Source organism: Sciurus carolinensis, chromosome 6, assembly GCF_902686445.1.
Source record: "Sciurus carolinensis chromosome 6, mSciCar1.2, whole genome shotgun sequence".
NCBI lineage: Eukaryota > Metazoa > Chordata > Mammalia > Rodentia > Sciuridae > Sciurus > Sciurus carolinensis.
This window is the reverse complement of record NC_062218.1, coordinates 114,701,469-114,719,809: the sequence shown is the minus strand read 5'-3', so window position 1 is coordinate 114,719,809 and position 18,341 is coordinate 114,701,469. Positions and strand designations below refer to the sequence as shown.

General features: G+C 39.6%; 1 protein-coding gene and 1 non-coding gene across 7 annotated transcripts in view; both read right to left on the bottom strand.

The window, feature by feature from the left end:
• Znf608 (zinc finger protein 608) overlaps positions 1–18,341 on the bottom strand; it is a 105,158-nt gene that overhangs the window by 50,742 nt on the left and 36,075 nt on the right. For all 6 annotated transcript variants that reach the window (XM_047556240.1, XM_047556244.1, XM_047556239.1 and 3 more), the window contains one exon: positions 11,198–11,453. In XM_047556240.1, coding sequence (XP_047412196.1) covers positions 11,198–11,453 — 256 coding nt within the window. The remainder of the gene's footprint in view (positions 1–11,197; positions 11,454–18,341) is intronic.
• Positions 13,859–13,930, bottom strand: Trnad-auc (transfer RNA aspartic acid (anticodon AUC)). Its single transcript has one exon. It is a non-coding gene; the product is annotated as a tRNA-Asp (tRNA).

The following is an 18,341-nucleotide window of genomic DNA, read 5'->3' as shown; positions in this document are numbered from 1 at the left end:
ATTCATTTTCTTGAAAACTGATACCAGTATAATAATTCCAAATTCATAAACAAACAAAAACCCATTCCATCCACAAAGATACACTAAGCAAGGCTACTTATATTTATTTAGTAAGGTGAAATGAATGTAAATATCCATTGTTAGAGGAATGTAAATTAAATTAAACTTTGGTGTGTCCATTCCATGGACTATTTCACAGCAAAGAAAAATGCTTCTCAGAAAGTGTTTTATTATCAGTAATGAGCCAGAAGTGGTGGTGCACACTGTAATCCCAGCTAGTCAGAAGGTTGAGGCAGGAAGATCACAAAGTAGAACCCGCTAGGACAACTTTGTGAGACCCTGTCTCAAAAATAAAGATAAGAACTTTCAATGTAGCTCAATGATACAGCACTTATCTAGCATGCAAGAGGTCCTGGGTTGGATCCCCAGCATCAGAAAAAAAAAAAAAATATAGTGCAACTACTTAAGACTAATTAGTGATTATAGCAAGGTGCAGAATATAAGGTTAATACACAAAAGACAATCACTTTCCCATACACCAGTAATGAACACATGGAATTAAAACATACACACACACACACAATATCATTTACATTAGCACCCCCAAAACTGAAATATGTAGGAATAAATGTAGCAAAATACATACTAGATCTATAAAAGGAAAACTACAAAACTCGGATGAAAAAAAAATCAAAGATCTAAATAAACGCAGAGATGTTCCATGTTCATGAAAAGACTCAATATTGGAACATGTCAGTTTTTGCAACTTGACCTTTAGAGTCAATGGAATCTTAATCAAAATCCCTGTCAGTTATTTAATAGATATTGGCAAATTGATTTTAAAGTCTCTAATGATAGGCAAAAATGAGTAAAAACGGCCAACAAAATATTGACGAACAGAGTCAGAGAACTGATACTGACTGACGTTAAGACTTACTTTAAAGTTATAGTAATCAAGACAGAGTGGTACTGGTAAAAGAAGAGACAAATAGATGAAGGGATATTAGAGTCCAGAAAAAGATCCACGAAAATAGTTAACTGATCTTTGACAAAGGAACAAAGAAGAGAATGGAGAAAAGATAATCTTTTTAACCAATAATGGGAAATAATTGGCTATGTGTAAAAGAAAAGAAAAAGAAAAAAAATCTAGTTATAAACCTTTCAAAAAATAAACGCACAATGGATCACAGACCTAAGTTTAAAGTGCAAAACTATAAAACTGGAGGATAACATAGAAGCAAATCTAGATGAACTTAGGTTTGAGAATGACTTTTTAGATACACCACCAGCACAATCCATGAAAAAAAAACAACATGCTGTATACTTCATTAAAATTAAAATGTGCTGTTTTGCATAAGAACAATCAAGAGAATGAAAAGACAAGCCAAGGCCTGGGAGAAAATATTTGCAGGACCCACCTGAAAAAAGACTGCTATCTAAAATATACCTCTTAAAACTCAACCAGGAAATAAAACCTATTTAAAAAAAAACAGGCCAAAGATCTTACCACTTCACCAAAAAAAGCATACAGATGGCAAGTAAGCATATGAAAAAAGAGACTCTATGTTCTGTGTCATTAGGGAAATTCACATTAAAACAAGAAGACACCAGCACGTGCCTATGAGAATGATGGAACCAGGACCACTGGTGAAGCCCAGTGCTGATGAGGACGTGCAGCAAGAGCAGCTCTTGTTCACCGCTGGTGAGAACACAAAGCGGTGCAGCCCCCTGGGAAGACAGTTCCACAGCTTCTTACCAAACTGAACTCACCATGGACTCCAGCAACTGCACTGCTCCCTAGTATCGACCAAGGGAGCTAAACACTACATCCACACAAAAACATGCACACGGATATTTGTATCAGCTTTATTCATACTTGGGAGCTACCATGATGTCCTTCAGTAAGGCGAATGGATCAACTGTGGTCTATCCAGACAGAATATTAGTGCGCATAAGAAACAAATTACCACTCACAAAAAGAAAGGAGGAAACATAAATGCATTTAACAATATGAAAAAAGCCAATCAGAAAATGTTACCCACGATATGAATCCAACTGTGGCATTCTGAAAAGGGGAAAAACTATGTGAATAGTAAAAGGTATCAATGGTTGCCAGAGGTTAAGGGTGGGGAAGGATGAACAGGAAGAGCACAGAGGATATTTAGGGAAGTGAAAATAACTCTGATTGATACTACATGGAACATATCTGTTATTATGTATTTGTCCAAACCCATAGATTACACAACAACAAGCGTAAACCCTAACATAAACTATGGACCTTGGATGAAAATTCTATGTCAATATAGGTTCATCAAATATAACAGACAAACAACTTGGGCTGGGAATGTAAATGAGGAGGCTATGCATGTGTAGAAGCAAGGATTATATGGGCAATTTCTATACCTTCCTTTCAGTTTGCTGTGAATCTAAAATATAAAGTCTTTTTTAAAAAGAGTACATCTAATGAATGAGCTCGACTATTTTTTAAAAATGTATATTTAAAAAAGCTAAGATGGGCTGGGTTGTAGCTCAGCGGTAGAGCACTTGCCTTCACATGCGAGGCACTAAGTTCGATCCTTAGCACCACATAAAATAAATAAATAAAAAAACAAAATAAAGGTATTGTGTCCATCTACAACTTACATATATATATATATATATATACACATTATATATACACATTATATGTATATATTTTATATACATTATATATACAGTATACATATATACATTATACATTATACATATATAGTATATGTATAATACATTATATATATATATTTTTTTAAAGACTAACACACAGGCAAAAAAAAAGTACAAGCAGTCAAATGGGACTACATAAAACTAACAAGCTTATGCAGAGCACAGGAAACATCAACAAAATGAAAAGGCAACCTATGGAATGGAAAAAAAAAATATTTGCAAACCCATATCTGAAAAGAGGTTAATATCCAAACCTTACAAGGAACTCCTTAAAATCAATAGCAAAACAAAAAGTAATCCAATTTTTTGCCAAATGGGCAACAGGCTTGAATAGACATTTCTCCAAAGAAGACAAATGGCCAAGTATGTGAAAAGATGTTCAACATCACCAACCATCAGGAAAATGCAAATCAAAACCACAATGGAATGAACCTTGAGAACATAATGCTAAAGCGGTCAGCTATATGTTCTAATGATATGTTCTAGTGACCCATTATACAATACTGCACCTATAGTTAGCAATCATTTTTTAAAGAAAGTGAACTAAGTGGTACTTGAATAGTGAGAGTATAGATTTTTTTCTTCTACGTTTTTACTTTTCTTTCCAAATGTCCTAAAATGGTCATATATTCCTTTTATAATCAGAAAATAGAAACCATATTGAGGATATGCATGACTTAACAGAAAAGGCATGCCAAATATTTTGTTTCTCTCCTTTTGTTCTGATTAGCCTAATAGCAACAAGGTTGGGAGCTGAAATATAATAAAATATAATCTAATTTTATAATGGATCAAAAAAAAAATCAGTGACAAACTAGGTTTCTGGAACTGTTTTTGACTGTCTAGACTAAACTTAATTTAAAAGAAACATATTCCTGACTAGAAATTTGTATTACTCAAATTTAAACAGGTATCAAGAGCATACCACTTTGTTCCATGAATTTATTCAACAGTCAACAAATGCAGTTACTCTGTGCCAGGCACCAGGGATCCAACAGTGAGCAAGACAGATGAGATTTGTGCACTTAAGCAGCTCACAGCAAAGTGGGGCTGAAAGGGATGGTTTGTACACACCAACCCAGCAGAAGCTCATGCTAGAACAACTGTCAAAATTAGATGCTAAAACTATAAAGAAATTTTTATCATTCTATGTTTTAAAATTAAAAATCTAGCTATTATGTCACTTTTTACCTCCTCGTTCTGTAGAGCACTTTGAGAAATACACAGGAACTTCTGAGTGGTGACAGAGAGAAATCCAGAACCCAGGAATAGTGTGAAGAGCAAGGGCTTTGAAGGTCCAACTGTGGAGAGTTCAAATTTGGACTTGGCCAGCCACCTGGTAAGGTGAATTCCCTTCTAAGAATCCATTATTAAAATATGGATAAGGAGAGTGAGCTTACTTTGGATTTTGTTCTGTGGGATAAAAGAAACCATCTGGTAAGTGTGCCCAGCACAATGCCTGGCACAGATTAAGTGTTCAACAAATGAATCCTTTGTCTTATACGTAAAATATAACTGTTTAAGCATAAAAGCAAGGACTTAAGGACAAAGATGTAAAAGTCAATGAATGGGAGGAGTCCAATAACTGGCAGGGTACAGGATTTCTTTGGAGGTAATGAAAACGTTTTGAAATTAATTATAAATGATGGTTGTTTAACTCTGAACATACTAAAAACCAATGAATTGTACACTTTAAATGGGTAGATTGTATGTTATGTAAATTATATCTCAATAAAGCTGCTATAAACATTGTGTAAAAAAATCAATGAAATACTCAGATCAATATGCTTAGATGGGCAAACAGCTAATCTTTGCAACTAATGAGACCATTTCCATTTTGCAATCAGAAATATATCTTCAGTTCAAAGTCCCTGTAATGTCAAGACTCTTAAAATTTCCTTACCAATTCCTTCTTTACAAGAAAAAAATAAACAAGCAGACAAGACAATATCACACACACACACACACACACACACACACACACACACAAGTCCTACAAGACAACTTTAATCTTCTACTACATCCATGTCCTAAAAAAAGCTTTTAAATGTTTACATTCCATATTCACACACAGTAGTTAAATTTCATGCTAGGCGTGGTGGTGTATGCCTATAATCCCAGCAACTTCAGAGACTGAGGCAGAAGGATCACAAGTTCAATGTGGTACAGTACCTGCCTAGCATTCGTGAAGCTCTGGATTTAATCCCCAGTACCATGGGGGAGTGGGGGAAGTTTAGCTATAATATCAACCAACAAAAAGGGGTAACAAGATGCCTTTATATGGAGAGTTCAAAAGTTACTGCTGCATCACTTAACGCCCAACGTCACCATACCAACATACACACCCAAATGAACCAGAAACTAAATGTTTGGTCTAAAGTCAGTAAGCTGAATCCTACTTAAGAGCAGCACATTTTTCACACTGGCAAGAGGTAAAGTGACCATGCATGTTGTTGCTGTGCAGCAAAACACACAATCACTCGTGCTACCCGAACTCTGACCACATCACCTCATCAGGAAGGCGTAAAACAAGTGGGGCGTGGGGGAAAGCAGAACAAACACTGGAAAATGGCACAAAATCCACGAAACCTCTCTGATCCTTTTCCTCTCCTTCATTCAATAAATCTTTATTGTCTTCTGTGTGCCTATGTGAAGACCCACTCTCCATTTATACTCTTGAAAGTTGGTAACATTAGTTTCACTCACCTTAAGAAAGAAAGTACTTCAGTGAATTTTGTTGTTCATTATGTATCCTTAAGTGGATTGTATTTTTATTAGAAATTTTTTTGCTGGCATGGATTTGTGCCTATAGTCTCAGCTACTGGTGAGGCTGAGGCAAGAGAATCACTTGAACCCAGGAGTTTGAGGTCAGGGCAGAGACCCTGTCTTAAGAAAAGAGAAGAAAGAATGAAAACAAAAAAAGAGGAAGGGAGAAAGAGCGGAAGGGAGGAGGGAAGGAAGGAAAGAGGAAGGGAGAGGGGAGGGGGGAGGAAAATTCACCATTGTGGTCCAGCAAACACACAAATCTGATTTTCAACTTGGTTTGCCTTTTCCATTGGCAAAGTGGGCAGTAAATGTGCAACTTGGAAGGACACGGCCGCCTCTGGGCTGCCCTGCCACCAGGGATCTCAATCCACTCTCTCATGGTCAAACCCTACTGCAGGTTGGCCTGAGAAGGTAAGAGAGAAGCTGATGGCCCAGATACTGGGTAGAACTAACTCGTAGTTCTTTTAGTCCCTCAAAACCTCTGTGGCATTCTGGTGAGAATCTCTGGTGAGAATCCAGGCTGAACCCGTTTCCCTGTTACCACAGTGATAAAACAAGGCTCATCTGAACAAACTCACCTACTGGATAGGGGCTGATGTTGTACCCCCAGTTAGCACTCATGGAAAGCACCAACCACTGGCCATCCTAAAGCTCCCCATAAGTGTATGGTTCTGATTATCAATGATGGGAAGGTATAATGAAATACACAAGTTAAAAGTGTTCCTCTTACTCCCTTTATGAGTCAAAGTTGAATTTATAAAATTACATAAATAATACCTCACTCCATCAGTTATTGCACAAACTCCATGCTCAGTTACTGAAGACACAAAGTTAGCCTGGATTAATGTTGAATCTCTACCCAAGGTAATCAGAATTTTAAAAGAAATGTTTTATTTGAAGTAATAAGATTGTAAGTAAATACTGCAGAGGAGGAATAACAATACCATATGTTAAATCCATCCTCAACTACATAGGATCATTTGCCTTTTAATGAATTAGTTTAAAACCCCCTACACTGCACATTTAATAACACTGGAGATACAAAAGAAGCAGAAGACTTTAAGGACATCTCTAGTGGTTCAAAAAAGAACCATTTATTTCTCCAGTTAATTACCTTTAAAACAATAATTCCCCAAATCACTTTTCTTCCCTTGGAAGCTGAACACATAGAACACCAGGTGAGGAACGTCCTATGAGGTACCAAGCATTCCTCCTCTCACACCTGATGCTACGTCTTCCCATTAAAATCACACTCACTACCCTAAGTTGCCATTTGAATTTTCATCACTCTCGCCCCCCTGAAAACTCATTCCGATTCTCTGAGTCCAGTTCTTCCTTTGCTATCTTAACCACTTCCCCTACTAGTATGGGTTTCTAAACTATTTCAAAAATCATTTAGCAGAGATCACGCAGAAATGAAACTATTGTGTCTGGCTCGTTTGAGAAATCAACAGTAAGGACATCCCCACCACATCAATAAATTAGAAAGATTGGTATCAATTAGCGGTTCAAGAAGCCCCTCAAATCCTCTGTGGTGTTCACCACGAGGTTCAAGGCTGGATCCTCTTTCTCAAAGGTCACTAGACAACCATGCTCACCTGCCACACTTCAGCATCTTGATAGGCACTATCTACTCTGTGGAATAAACAACACAGGTGCCCTGTCCATTTCATACTTTGGAACGTGAATCGATAATACGCGTGATTTCCTTAAAGGGAAATGGTCAAGGAACTTGCAGAAGGCTCAGTTTTCCACCCTGTCCCGAGGCTGTAGTTTGCCACTGTCTCAACAGTAGAGTCACCTGGGAAGGCTCTGATAAAAGACCAACGCCAGATCACCACATCTGACGAGGGAAATGCTGTGATGGCACCTGGACATCTGCATGTTTTTAAAGCTCCCCAGGTGATTCAAAGGCACAGTAGTGAGATCCAATGTCCCATAACCTATAGATGTCTGAAAGACCATCATTGGCAAATGCCAGCTTTCTTCCCCTCACTTCCTTTTCTTCAGTAGTTTTGTCTAATACTTAAAAGAGACTAGAGGGGATGTGAATGATACTGTCAGGGCAAGAGTAAATGACAGTCATAGCAATGGACAATAGACTTAGTTGAAACAAGTATGTTCTTGGTTATGCCCCACCCCCCACAAAAAAATAAGTCCATTTAGTAACATGATTCAATGAAATGCAAAAAGAAAATACATTCATGAGAGCTAAAAAGCCAAGTTCAACACATATGTATTTATACACAGTGCTTTATATACCATGCTTTTTTCTTTCTCAAAAAAGCAAAATTCTCAAACAAATAATTATACATAGGCATGTGTGTCCCAAATGTCAGGAATGAAATGCTGAGGAAATTCTTTCCAACATCTGTGAGTAATTTTGTACAATACATCATTGCTCCTATGCATTCACCTTAAAGAAGAAAGATCAGAGTAGAATAACCAAACATCCAAATGTAGTAATAGTTTTTCTCTCCTATGAAACATGGTCTGAAACACTAATTTTTTCCAGAGGGAACTTCACTAGTAACACTTTACTTGGTTCTAAAGACAAGCAGGACTTCATGTACTGGTAATACACTGGGGGCAAAGATTCTGAGTAAAAGAACTGTCCTCTAAAGACAAATTCCAAGCACAAGGAACAATTAAGTGTTAAATAGGGATTTCACATTCCAGTCTCACCACAGCCAAACAAACCCACAAGAATATTCAACATTCCCCAAAGACTTTCAGTATGAACTCTCAAAATTCTAGGACCTTAAAACACACACACACATACACAACTTTCACACACATGAATGCACATAACAAATTAGGTTTGTGAAAAACACCACCAGATATACAATACCCTCAATATAAAAACACCAGGGAAGGGATTTTACCCAACTGAATCTACAGAACATTAGTCAAAGCACCTGACAGTTTTATAAGTGCTCCACTCAAAGCTCTTTGTTTAGCGAAACCTCATACTACCAAACTATTGTATCTTACTTTTCCCTCCCTACTCCCCAAAACCATCTCTTTAAGCTCTGCCAAATAACTGGCTCCAAATGTGTTTGTTCTATGTCTGTTTTTCCCAAAGGGAAAATTTAACGGTCAAGTGGACTTCATTTTTAAGTTGGTACAGGCTTTAAATACACTGTACTGAGAAAAGAATGCAAATGGAATGCTCTAGAAAATGGTTGCACATTAAACACACGTCTTATAACCCAGGCCTTCACCAAGATGAGCTCTTAAATCCTATGGAGGTCAGAAGTTTAGTTTTATTCAGAAAAATATCTCTATTAACATCTCCAGCTCCTTCTCATCATCATGGTAAACATCTATACATCCCCAAATCCTGGAAAATATGAGGCAGTAAAGAGAAGTTCAGAGCTGCCCAAGGTTCTGCTACAGTGCCTGAAAGGCCTCTCAGGCTGGGTCTGCCATAAGAATGAACAAAGACATATGCAGAGACAGACGGATGGCAGCACACAAAAGCAGGCACGTCAGAATCAACAAACTGACTTTTCAGAGGACACTGTGGAATGGTGAGGCTTTATATATATATCATTATCAAATAATAATAATCATATCTCAGCTCTTCAAACATATGATCAGAGTATCAGAATTCTACTTCAATTCATGTACTGCTAGTTTCTAAAGACAGAGTCTATTTTTCTAAATAATCCTATCTTTTATTAGAGGTTAAGGTTAAAAGTTGAAACTAAACCAGACTTCTAAGCAAACTCAAAAACAACCCCAACTGTCCCAGAAAGTTTGTGGCTAATTTTACCACATCGCCCAGTGAGATCACACTGCAGGAACTCATTCCTAATCCACAGTTAAATAAATAAAATTATGACAAGCACTGAACTGATGAGTGCTAAGTCACAGCTAAGAACCGGGAAACAGCACTTCATCCCAATGAGCAATTATCCAGGTACAAAGAAAAGCTGACTCCAAGTGTATGGAAGTTCACTCTTGTTCCTTCCGAATCTTTTTTCTGTCCCTGAAAATCTGCACCCAAACTAATTAACTGTGATCTTATTAATGCCTCAACTCCTTTTTCTATACTTTTCACACTGAGGTATTAGTCTGAAACCCTTCTCCACCACTTCTGCTCCAGGGAAAAATCCAAGGGAAGGCAAACTGTGCACAACCCAAAGGGAGGTGATCAGACAGAAGCCTGTCCTGGTGCTGGGAGGAGGAGGGGGTCCCCAGTAGACAAGCAAGCTCAGAACGATTTAATTCCAGCTCCTCTTACATCAATTCCTCCCAATGTGGTTTCACAGTATTGTTTTAAATTGCTTCCCAGAATGTCTGAAAAACCCCAATTAAAAATATAATGAGGGAGAAGATGAAAAACCCCAAAATTTCTAAAGCCAAAAGTAAATTCTAACCATCACTTCCATGTAAGCAAACAAGAGAGCACATCACAGATACTATTTTCATTTCCTTTTCTTGTGTAATTAAGTCTTTTTCTCTCTTTCTGGCACTATCTACACAATTTTTTTATCTAATTATGAAACATATCATACAAAAGTATGTGTAATGTAGTAAGTAGAATTCAAAGCCTTATCTAAAAATCTTTGTTTTTTCTATCTTGAAAGAGCTTGAGCTACTTCTTGCCCAGCAATTACTCCCCTGACATATTCCTCTTTCCCACCCACTCAGTCTCTTTTTTTGCACATATTCTACTTCCCTTTGAATTTTGGCCCTCAATTTCCCCCCCTTGATTCGGAGGAACCTAATGAATGATTTTGAGTGTAAAACACTTCTTATTACTCTCATCTTGGTCTTTACTCTTCTAATAAATGACAGTAATATTCACAATTGCACCCCCCCTTTATCCTTGACCAGTCTAGTAAACGGGGAGAAAAAGTGTCCCCAGTTCTTTATTTTCCTTTGTTCCCTCTGGTGCCCCCTGGGGCATACTTCTTCCTTAAACTCCTCTACCCATTCTGAAGGAAGCAAGGGGCTCTCGGTCCTTGGCAGTTGGTTTTTAGAATTTGTTGGCCTGTTAATGACACAGGCCATCTGAAACACCCTGTACCTGACGACCATGTGCTATGAGACGTGGCCAACTCTAAGTGGATCCACTACCAGCATGGCACATGCTCTGATTTATATTTCCAATAGCAATGACAAATCGATCCATTTCTCTTGTACCTTGTTTCCCTTGTGACTAATGGACTGCACTTGCCAAATGGCTTGCTGAGTTAAGGGGCAGGAAAGGTCCCATGTCTCTGGCCATAGAAGAGATGACTGGCTCAACTAGGTGTAAGCCTTTGACCTTGGCTCCATTAGCTCTGAGCACCAACCAGCCACAACCACATCATGACAATGGTCCTCGCTATGTACAAGAACCCTTGCTCCATCCAGAAGGTAAACATAAGCCTCCACAACACAAAAGCAATCACATCAAGACAGACAGACTGTCTGGCACACCAAGAATAAAATGAACGTGACATCAAGTTACCCCTGACCCTGCTTCTCACAGTTCTTCCCTGTTCAGCCCTTAAAGTGGAGAACCACTTATAGGGGCACCAACTCATCCTAAAGGTAAAAGCATCCATGAACAAGACAACAAACACAGTTCTTAGATCAACAAAAATTCAGAGAGCCTAAAACCCTCTTTTCTCTCCTCTCTGAATACCACAAAACAAATTCCCCTCACAGATGGACAGAAACACAACACAGGGTAGAGGGCACAGGAAAATAAAGAAAAATAAATTGTATTTACCTTCTTCTGTTTCATGCCACACGATCCCTTCCAAATTCACACTGGTCCCAGGTTCACAGGGCCCCAGACACTCTGGCTCTGTCACTACTCCAACTTCACACGTATTGACACCCACGGAACGAGTCCGAACCAAAAGCTGTTCAACTGGTGCTGCAATATTGGATGAGGATGGGGGAAAGTAGGAGGGTAGAATCTGAGGCGTGAGACTGCTGGAAATCGGTGGCGGTGGTGCTGGCACTGTGAACAGGGGGTCAACCTGAAAGACAGACAGGCTTACTGCAGTGGCGCTGCATTCCCGAGTCTTTTTAATGCAATCTGTTTACATCGCTTCTAGAATACATCATCATTCCAAATTCCATTTGCAATTATAATCTACTTTGAGGGTTTTAATGATGCCAAAATATAAAGTAGAATAGAAATGAGCATTGTATTTTTTCATGCCAAACAAGGTAAACGTAAGAGCACTAGCTTCCTGACTTACAGCCAGGCCTGCAATATTCTACATTCACCAATGGACAACTTGTTAGTCTCAGTAGATGTGAATGAAAAATGTGTTCAAATTAACACTATTTTCCACTTGGACTGAAATCTTATTTTCAAAATTATATGCTTTTCCAAAGGATTAACTCCAATAAATATCAATAAACAATAAGGCCTACCTTATTGGACTTAAAATTAAGTACAGGAAACGGACTGAAATTGTTTTCAAAGTACTTTATAAACCATAATGAATTAAATCACCACTAAAATATATTAATTTACTCTGCTGAATATATAAAATATATAAACTTGATTACACACACTGAAACACATAAACTGGATATTATTAGCATGTATTAAACATCAACTCCTAATTAAGTTTTCTATTGCAAAGTTTAGCAGAATTCATAAAAGAGGAGAAATAAATGTGTGTGCCCAACTTCAACAGAATATTAATTATTCCAGTGCACAAATCCTTTTTAGTGATTCTGCCTTTCAAGATCCCTGATGAATTTAGCCAATGCTTAATGGCCCTCTTTCTCAATACAGGAAACAGAAATGACAGTCAAGTACAAGAGTTTGTGGTGCAAAGATATCTCCTTTGCACCCTGTCCCCAGGAGGTCAGCAAAAGAGTAAGTCTAGAAGTCTATCATGATGAATCAAAGCCTATGCATACACTACATAGGTAGATCACCAACAACCTATTCCTTATTTTGCCACTTACCAACTTGGACCTACTACAGAATAGCTTTGAACCTGGTGACAGGTTATTGGTTGTGGGAAAAGCTACACAAAACACACCTGTACTAGGACTCCAGATTATCCTATATCCTGATGTTGCCCATAGACATGGCCTGCTTAAAAATGATGACATGCTGCATTATCAGTTGGGCTAACACATCATAAATGTTTAAAAAGGATGCATAGAAGGTTGTTCTGGTAAAATGCTATCTTATCTGTTGTTCACATATATCCCTTGTTATCCTCTGCAGTCACTTGGCTACAGATGTAATATCATAGTCTTTGTTGCTTAAAAAATGTAATAAAGCAAAGCAAAAAGAATATATTCCAAGAGAATCAGATGAGGAAGTGTGCGCCCAGTTAAACAGCTGAAGCAGTCAGCTGTGTGGGCTCCTTGTTCAAATGCCTGTAGGAACTACTTCTACAGTTTGCATTTCACTAAAGTGATAAACTGACGTTCACTTGCCTGAGTGATCCAAGCCGCAATAGAACAGCCCTTCACCCATCTGCATGTTAAAGAAACTTAATTTCCTGCTCTCAAAGCTGCCATAAAACTTCTTTTGCTCCATGCATTTTATTGTTCTATATTTTTGATCACAGAGTCCAAGAGAGGAAAGCATTTTTGCAGTCCCAAAACCCAGATATGATGATTTATGATTCTGGGTAAATGCACCTTAATATGGATCAAAGTTCACGCTGATAGTTCCTATTTTTAAATTGGGCTGACAAATGAAGAGAGGGGTTCTGAGGCAGGAAATTTAAGCAGGGGAAAAAAACAATCTGATGTTACCTTGTAGTCTTTATTACAACTGAAAAGCAGTGTGGGATTAGAATCATTTTCCAGAATTTAAAAAAAGAAAGAAAATTATAAATCAGTTCTACTTGCTCCCCAAAACTTCATAATTTGTATAGTTTGTTGTAAACTGGCCATAATTCAATGCTATGTGTATAAACTGTAAGGACAAAATGGAATGTAAAGAAATGGTCATGTTCTTTACATGGCCTGACTGACAGCCTCCATTAATACCAAGACAACTGAACTGGAGAAGAATACGCATGAAAATGGAATAAAATTAAAAAGGGGTCTTAGAAAGCATCAGCTCCTTGAGCTGAGGACACAATGGGGCAATGAATGCTAGAGAAGTTAAGGGAGCAGGACATGCTGACTCCAGGATTTTGGCCTCCAGTCTGACACTAATTAGCTTGTAACCTTGAAGAGTCACTTCACACTTCTGAGGTGTTTTCCTCAAACAGAAAATGTATATTCCTCGGCCTTCTGTTGATGATAAATCCTATCACATAGATTTCTGGGACCAAATCCCTGTATTTATGTGCATACAAATACACCATACTATCAGTGATATTTATATAATTCCAAAGATCTAATTTACTACTCCTCTTCTTCTCCTCTCCCCTTATCCTCTTCCTCTTCTTTATTTTGGTGGTGCTGGAGATTGAACCCAGGACCTCATGCATGATAAGCACAAGTTCTACCACTGAGCTACACCACCAGTCCAAAGATACCAGATTTCTGAGAATCTGGTTGGCTCGAGGGTGGGGCCATGATATCCTACAGGCCTACAAATGAATCAACTGCTTATTTTCATTAATACAATCCAAATGTAATGACAAAAGTTTAGTTGGTGATACTAGAAATGGGAAATTAGAACCCTGTCCAACATGTTTAAAAATGACAATGCTAAGGTTCGGAGATGTTGAACTATAAATATGAATATCCGACATGATAATAGTCTAAAACCCTTAAACCTGATAGGTAATAGTCTTAAAAGGTCAAGGTTTTTTATTTACACAAGTGAATTTCTCTTAGTTTCTCTCCTGTACTGGCTTTGCTTGTGGTAGCTCAAATCCACCATTCCCAGAGTCACTGGATGGGCACCACCTGTGTCTCTTAAGAAGCATGAAGGGAACCCTGCCTTCTCCCCCCAGCAGGCCCTTTCTCTTCTCCCTGGGGAGAGAATGGAGTACAAAGACCACCCATGTGGTCTGTGGCAGGCCCCTCTTCTCTAGAGGTCACCAATGGGAAAGGGGTTTGGAGATGGAGAATTGAGATACTCTGGAAGTGTTTTATTTGGCAAGTATGCTTTTGAGGTTTGTTTTGGTTTGTTCTTTGGGTACTGGGGACCGAACCCAGGGCACTTTATCACTGAGCTAACTCTCCAACCCTTACAATCCCCAGGCCTATTTATCTTTTATTTTGAGACAGGGTCTTTCTAGGTTGTGGAGGCTGGCCTCAAACTTGTGATCCTTCTGCCTCAGCCTTCCAAGTCGCTGGAATTACAGGCGTGCTCCACTGCACCAGGACAGGTATGCTATTTTTAAAAATGCTCCAATTTTTTTTTTGCCAGTACTTGAAACATTAGAGAGGGATATGGATTTCTATTACAGCTTAAAATTAAATTGGATAATGTGCTTTGCTGGGCCCACATTACCCACAGCATCAATACCAGGGCTGAACTCTACTTCAGCTTTCCCATTTAACTCGCCCCGCACAGGCAGCTCGAGTTTGTGCTTCCAGCCTTTCCCTGAAGCAGTCATAGAATGTTCCACCAAGAAGGTCACTGAGGTCAAGCGACCTAGGGAGAAAAGAGCAGCCTCTATTGTGCAAGGGCAATAAGCCACCACTAGTGGCAGCTGGGGCGAGCCGAGTAGAGTAGCAGAAAATTTACAAGAGTTCTGCACATACTGGGAGACCAAGAAGGGTGAGAGGAAAATAATTCAAAGAATGTGGCCAATTCTTTCTTCCAGGTAATGCCCCCAGTGGAAGATGCCCCCCACAAAAAGGTTTCAGTTCTCATGTGTATCTCATGGTGTCACCCCCGAAGCTGCATGTACTATATGTGGTACCATATGTAAAGCAGAATTTTAAAGGATGCTCAGTAGTTATTTTTGCCTTATACAAAAGATCAACCCAACTGCACCCTGACCTCTCAGGTCAATGGTCCATAAACTGAACCACAATCCCTTCAAACAATGAAGCTCATTAAGGCAGAAGGCAGCAAAGATTTCCACAGGACCTCATCCTAAGAGGAGGCAGCCTCCTAGGTGGTGACCCTGGGATTCATATCCTGGCCCTACCTGTGCTTGCTGTGTTGGACCCTGAGTAAGTTACTGGGCTCAGCTGTCTGCATCTAAGAAATGGGAATGATAACAAACAGTTTCACTTACTGGGTTGCAGCAAAGATTCAATGAGATAATTCATGCAAAGCGAATGCTCAGTGCAGTGCATAGCTCAGTAAACACTGGCTTAAAAAAAAAAGTCCCTGGTCTGATATTACAGTTCCCTAACCCTGCACACAACCTTACAAAGCTCTTTTTATATCCTACTATATTTAACATAAATCTATAATCCCCTCCAAATGCATGGTTAAGTGCGGTTAAAGTGTGTTAAAAGTACAAGAAAAAGGGGCTTAACCCAGAGAAGCTCAGCCTGGGGAAATATTGCTTCTTTCATATACTGGCATCTGGCAGCAGTCGACTGGCTTAATCCACCCCCATTTTATAGTTTTATAGCAATGATGCGATTGCCATGGAGGTCCCAAAGAGTTCTAAACTACTACAAAAATTTCCTTCCACTAATCTCTAATTGCACCTCTTTTCATGCACTGCCATCAAAAAAATTTACTCCTGCTTACCTAAACTCAATCACACATTCACCTAACAGACAATTATAGCACACATGCTGGATGCCAGGTACCACGGAACCTGCTAGAATGAGTTGGCCCAAACCAACCACATCCCTACCCTCATGGACTAACTGCTTAGTGAGGAAGACTGTCACACTCCAAATCATCACATAAATAGATCAAAATCACAGCTGTATTATTGAACCACATCCATAGGACTGTCCTTGGTGGCCTGTGTGAAAAAAGCAGGGCCCTGGTGAAAGACAAGGGACGCAGACATCAGTCTTTGGAGTTGAAATCCCACCTTAACCCTTAGCTGTGTCACCTCAGGCAAGCCACTTGATCTCTCTGGGCCTTTGTCTTCAATGACAAAATGGCAACAGCACTTGCCTAATGTGACTAGGTGACATCCCACAAATAACCTTAGCTCAGCACCTGGTACAGAGCAGCACTCAATAAACAGGAGTGATTACTACTGTACATGTTATTATCATTATTACAAAAACATCTGAAACCTGAACTAAAAAAAAATAGATAAGTGGTTTGGTCCCTTAGGGCAAAATGCCAGGATTTACTACACCAAAGAGCAGTTCAAGAGAGGCAGCTCTGAATATCATTCTGGGGGAGAAACTCAAATACAGTTCTAATCAGATATTCCTCATTTAAAAGTCATTGAGGCATTATTGGTCTAATAACAACTAGAGTAAGAGATCAAGCTAAAGAAATGGCCAGTTTTAGCTACGGTTCCTTTGTCCAACCTCTTTTCTGTCATCTTGATGGGGCACTGATGTAACCTATTAGAGGCCAAAAGAGGAAAGCAGGAAAGCAGCCATCTCCAGTAGAAAAGAAAAAAAAAAAAAAAAAAAAAAAAAAAGACCCATAAGTCTAACAGCTGGTGGTGGCAGCCTGTCAAACTGAGGAAAGTTAATGTCAAGAACAGACGCGCGGCAGTCTCTCACTGTTATTTTTGCATGATTATTCCCAGGTGTTGGAGCACGCTGAGCAGTAGCCTGGCTATTTATCACGCCAGAGAGTCTAAGAGCATGGGAGGGGGGAGCAGGGAGGGCAGAGGGAGGCGGGGAAGAAAAGGTTATTTACACAGATAGCGGCACTTAGCGTGTGCAATCGGAGGGCTGGTGGTGGGGTGGGGGGACTCTGCAGAGGTCCTGGCAATATTTCCTCTGTTCACCTTATTTCAAGGGCTTCCTGAGTGCTGATGAACAAGGACGACTCCAAGGCTGGAGTGCTGGTGGTGGCAGGTTTTCATCACTCCAGCATTTGACAGCGTCAGCCAGAGATGGTTTTCAGTACCAGCAAACTGACGGCAAATGAGGAGGGGTCTCCAGGGCAGGGCTGGGGAGCACTCCAGTGGGCACTCCTGCTCCACCCGGATGGAATAATGGACATTCAGGTGGCTCTGTGGCATGAGGCAGCGAGTGCTGCCAGGCAGAGGGAGAAGGTGGAGCCCAGCACTGCAGATAGGCAAGTCTCTTAAATGCAGCCATTCCCTGCCTTGGCCGGGTCAGGGCGGAACCCTGCAGGAGGGAGCTGGCCCCAGGTTTCTGCCATCTGTTGCCACAAATCTCCACACCCATCCTACTATTAACCCTTCAATCCTGGGATTCTCAGATTGCCAACAACCAGAGGGGGGATGGTGTTTTATTTTGCTCAGAGTCGATATTTTTATATTCTATGAGCATGCTGGGTTATGATTACTTAATGCTCACATTTTCTCCATGTCCTAGTATTTGGCTATTTTATGAGATTGCCCACAGTCACCTCTTAATTTAAAAAGCATTAGACAGAGCCTGCACTACAGTAGGAGAAATCACCACTCTTGAGAGGTGACCAGTGCCACAGAATCGCACTTGGCATCTGCCTGACATCACAGCTTCATCAGCAAAGCAGGGGAGGCTTAAAACCTCTCTGTGAGTTAATCAAGTCTGAATTTCCATCCCTGATGGACAAACCTGGAACCACTATATCTGTGGTTGTTCCTAATCCTCCCTTTCCTAATGTGATGCAGACTTTTCAGAACAATGATCAGAGCAATTTATGCTTCACAGCTTGCTGCACAAACAACATGAACAAATTCTCACTAAGAGTCTAAGGTGCCAGAATTCCATCTCCTTTAACTCCCCATCACCCCAATTTGACAGAGGCAGAAACTAAAGATCTAACAGTATGTGTCACTTATCTGAGGAACTGAAATTTAAAGTCAAAGCTTCCAAGTCTCAAAGTCCACAATCTTTCTTGTAAAAATAGTAAGAACACTGGC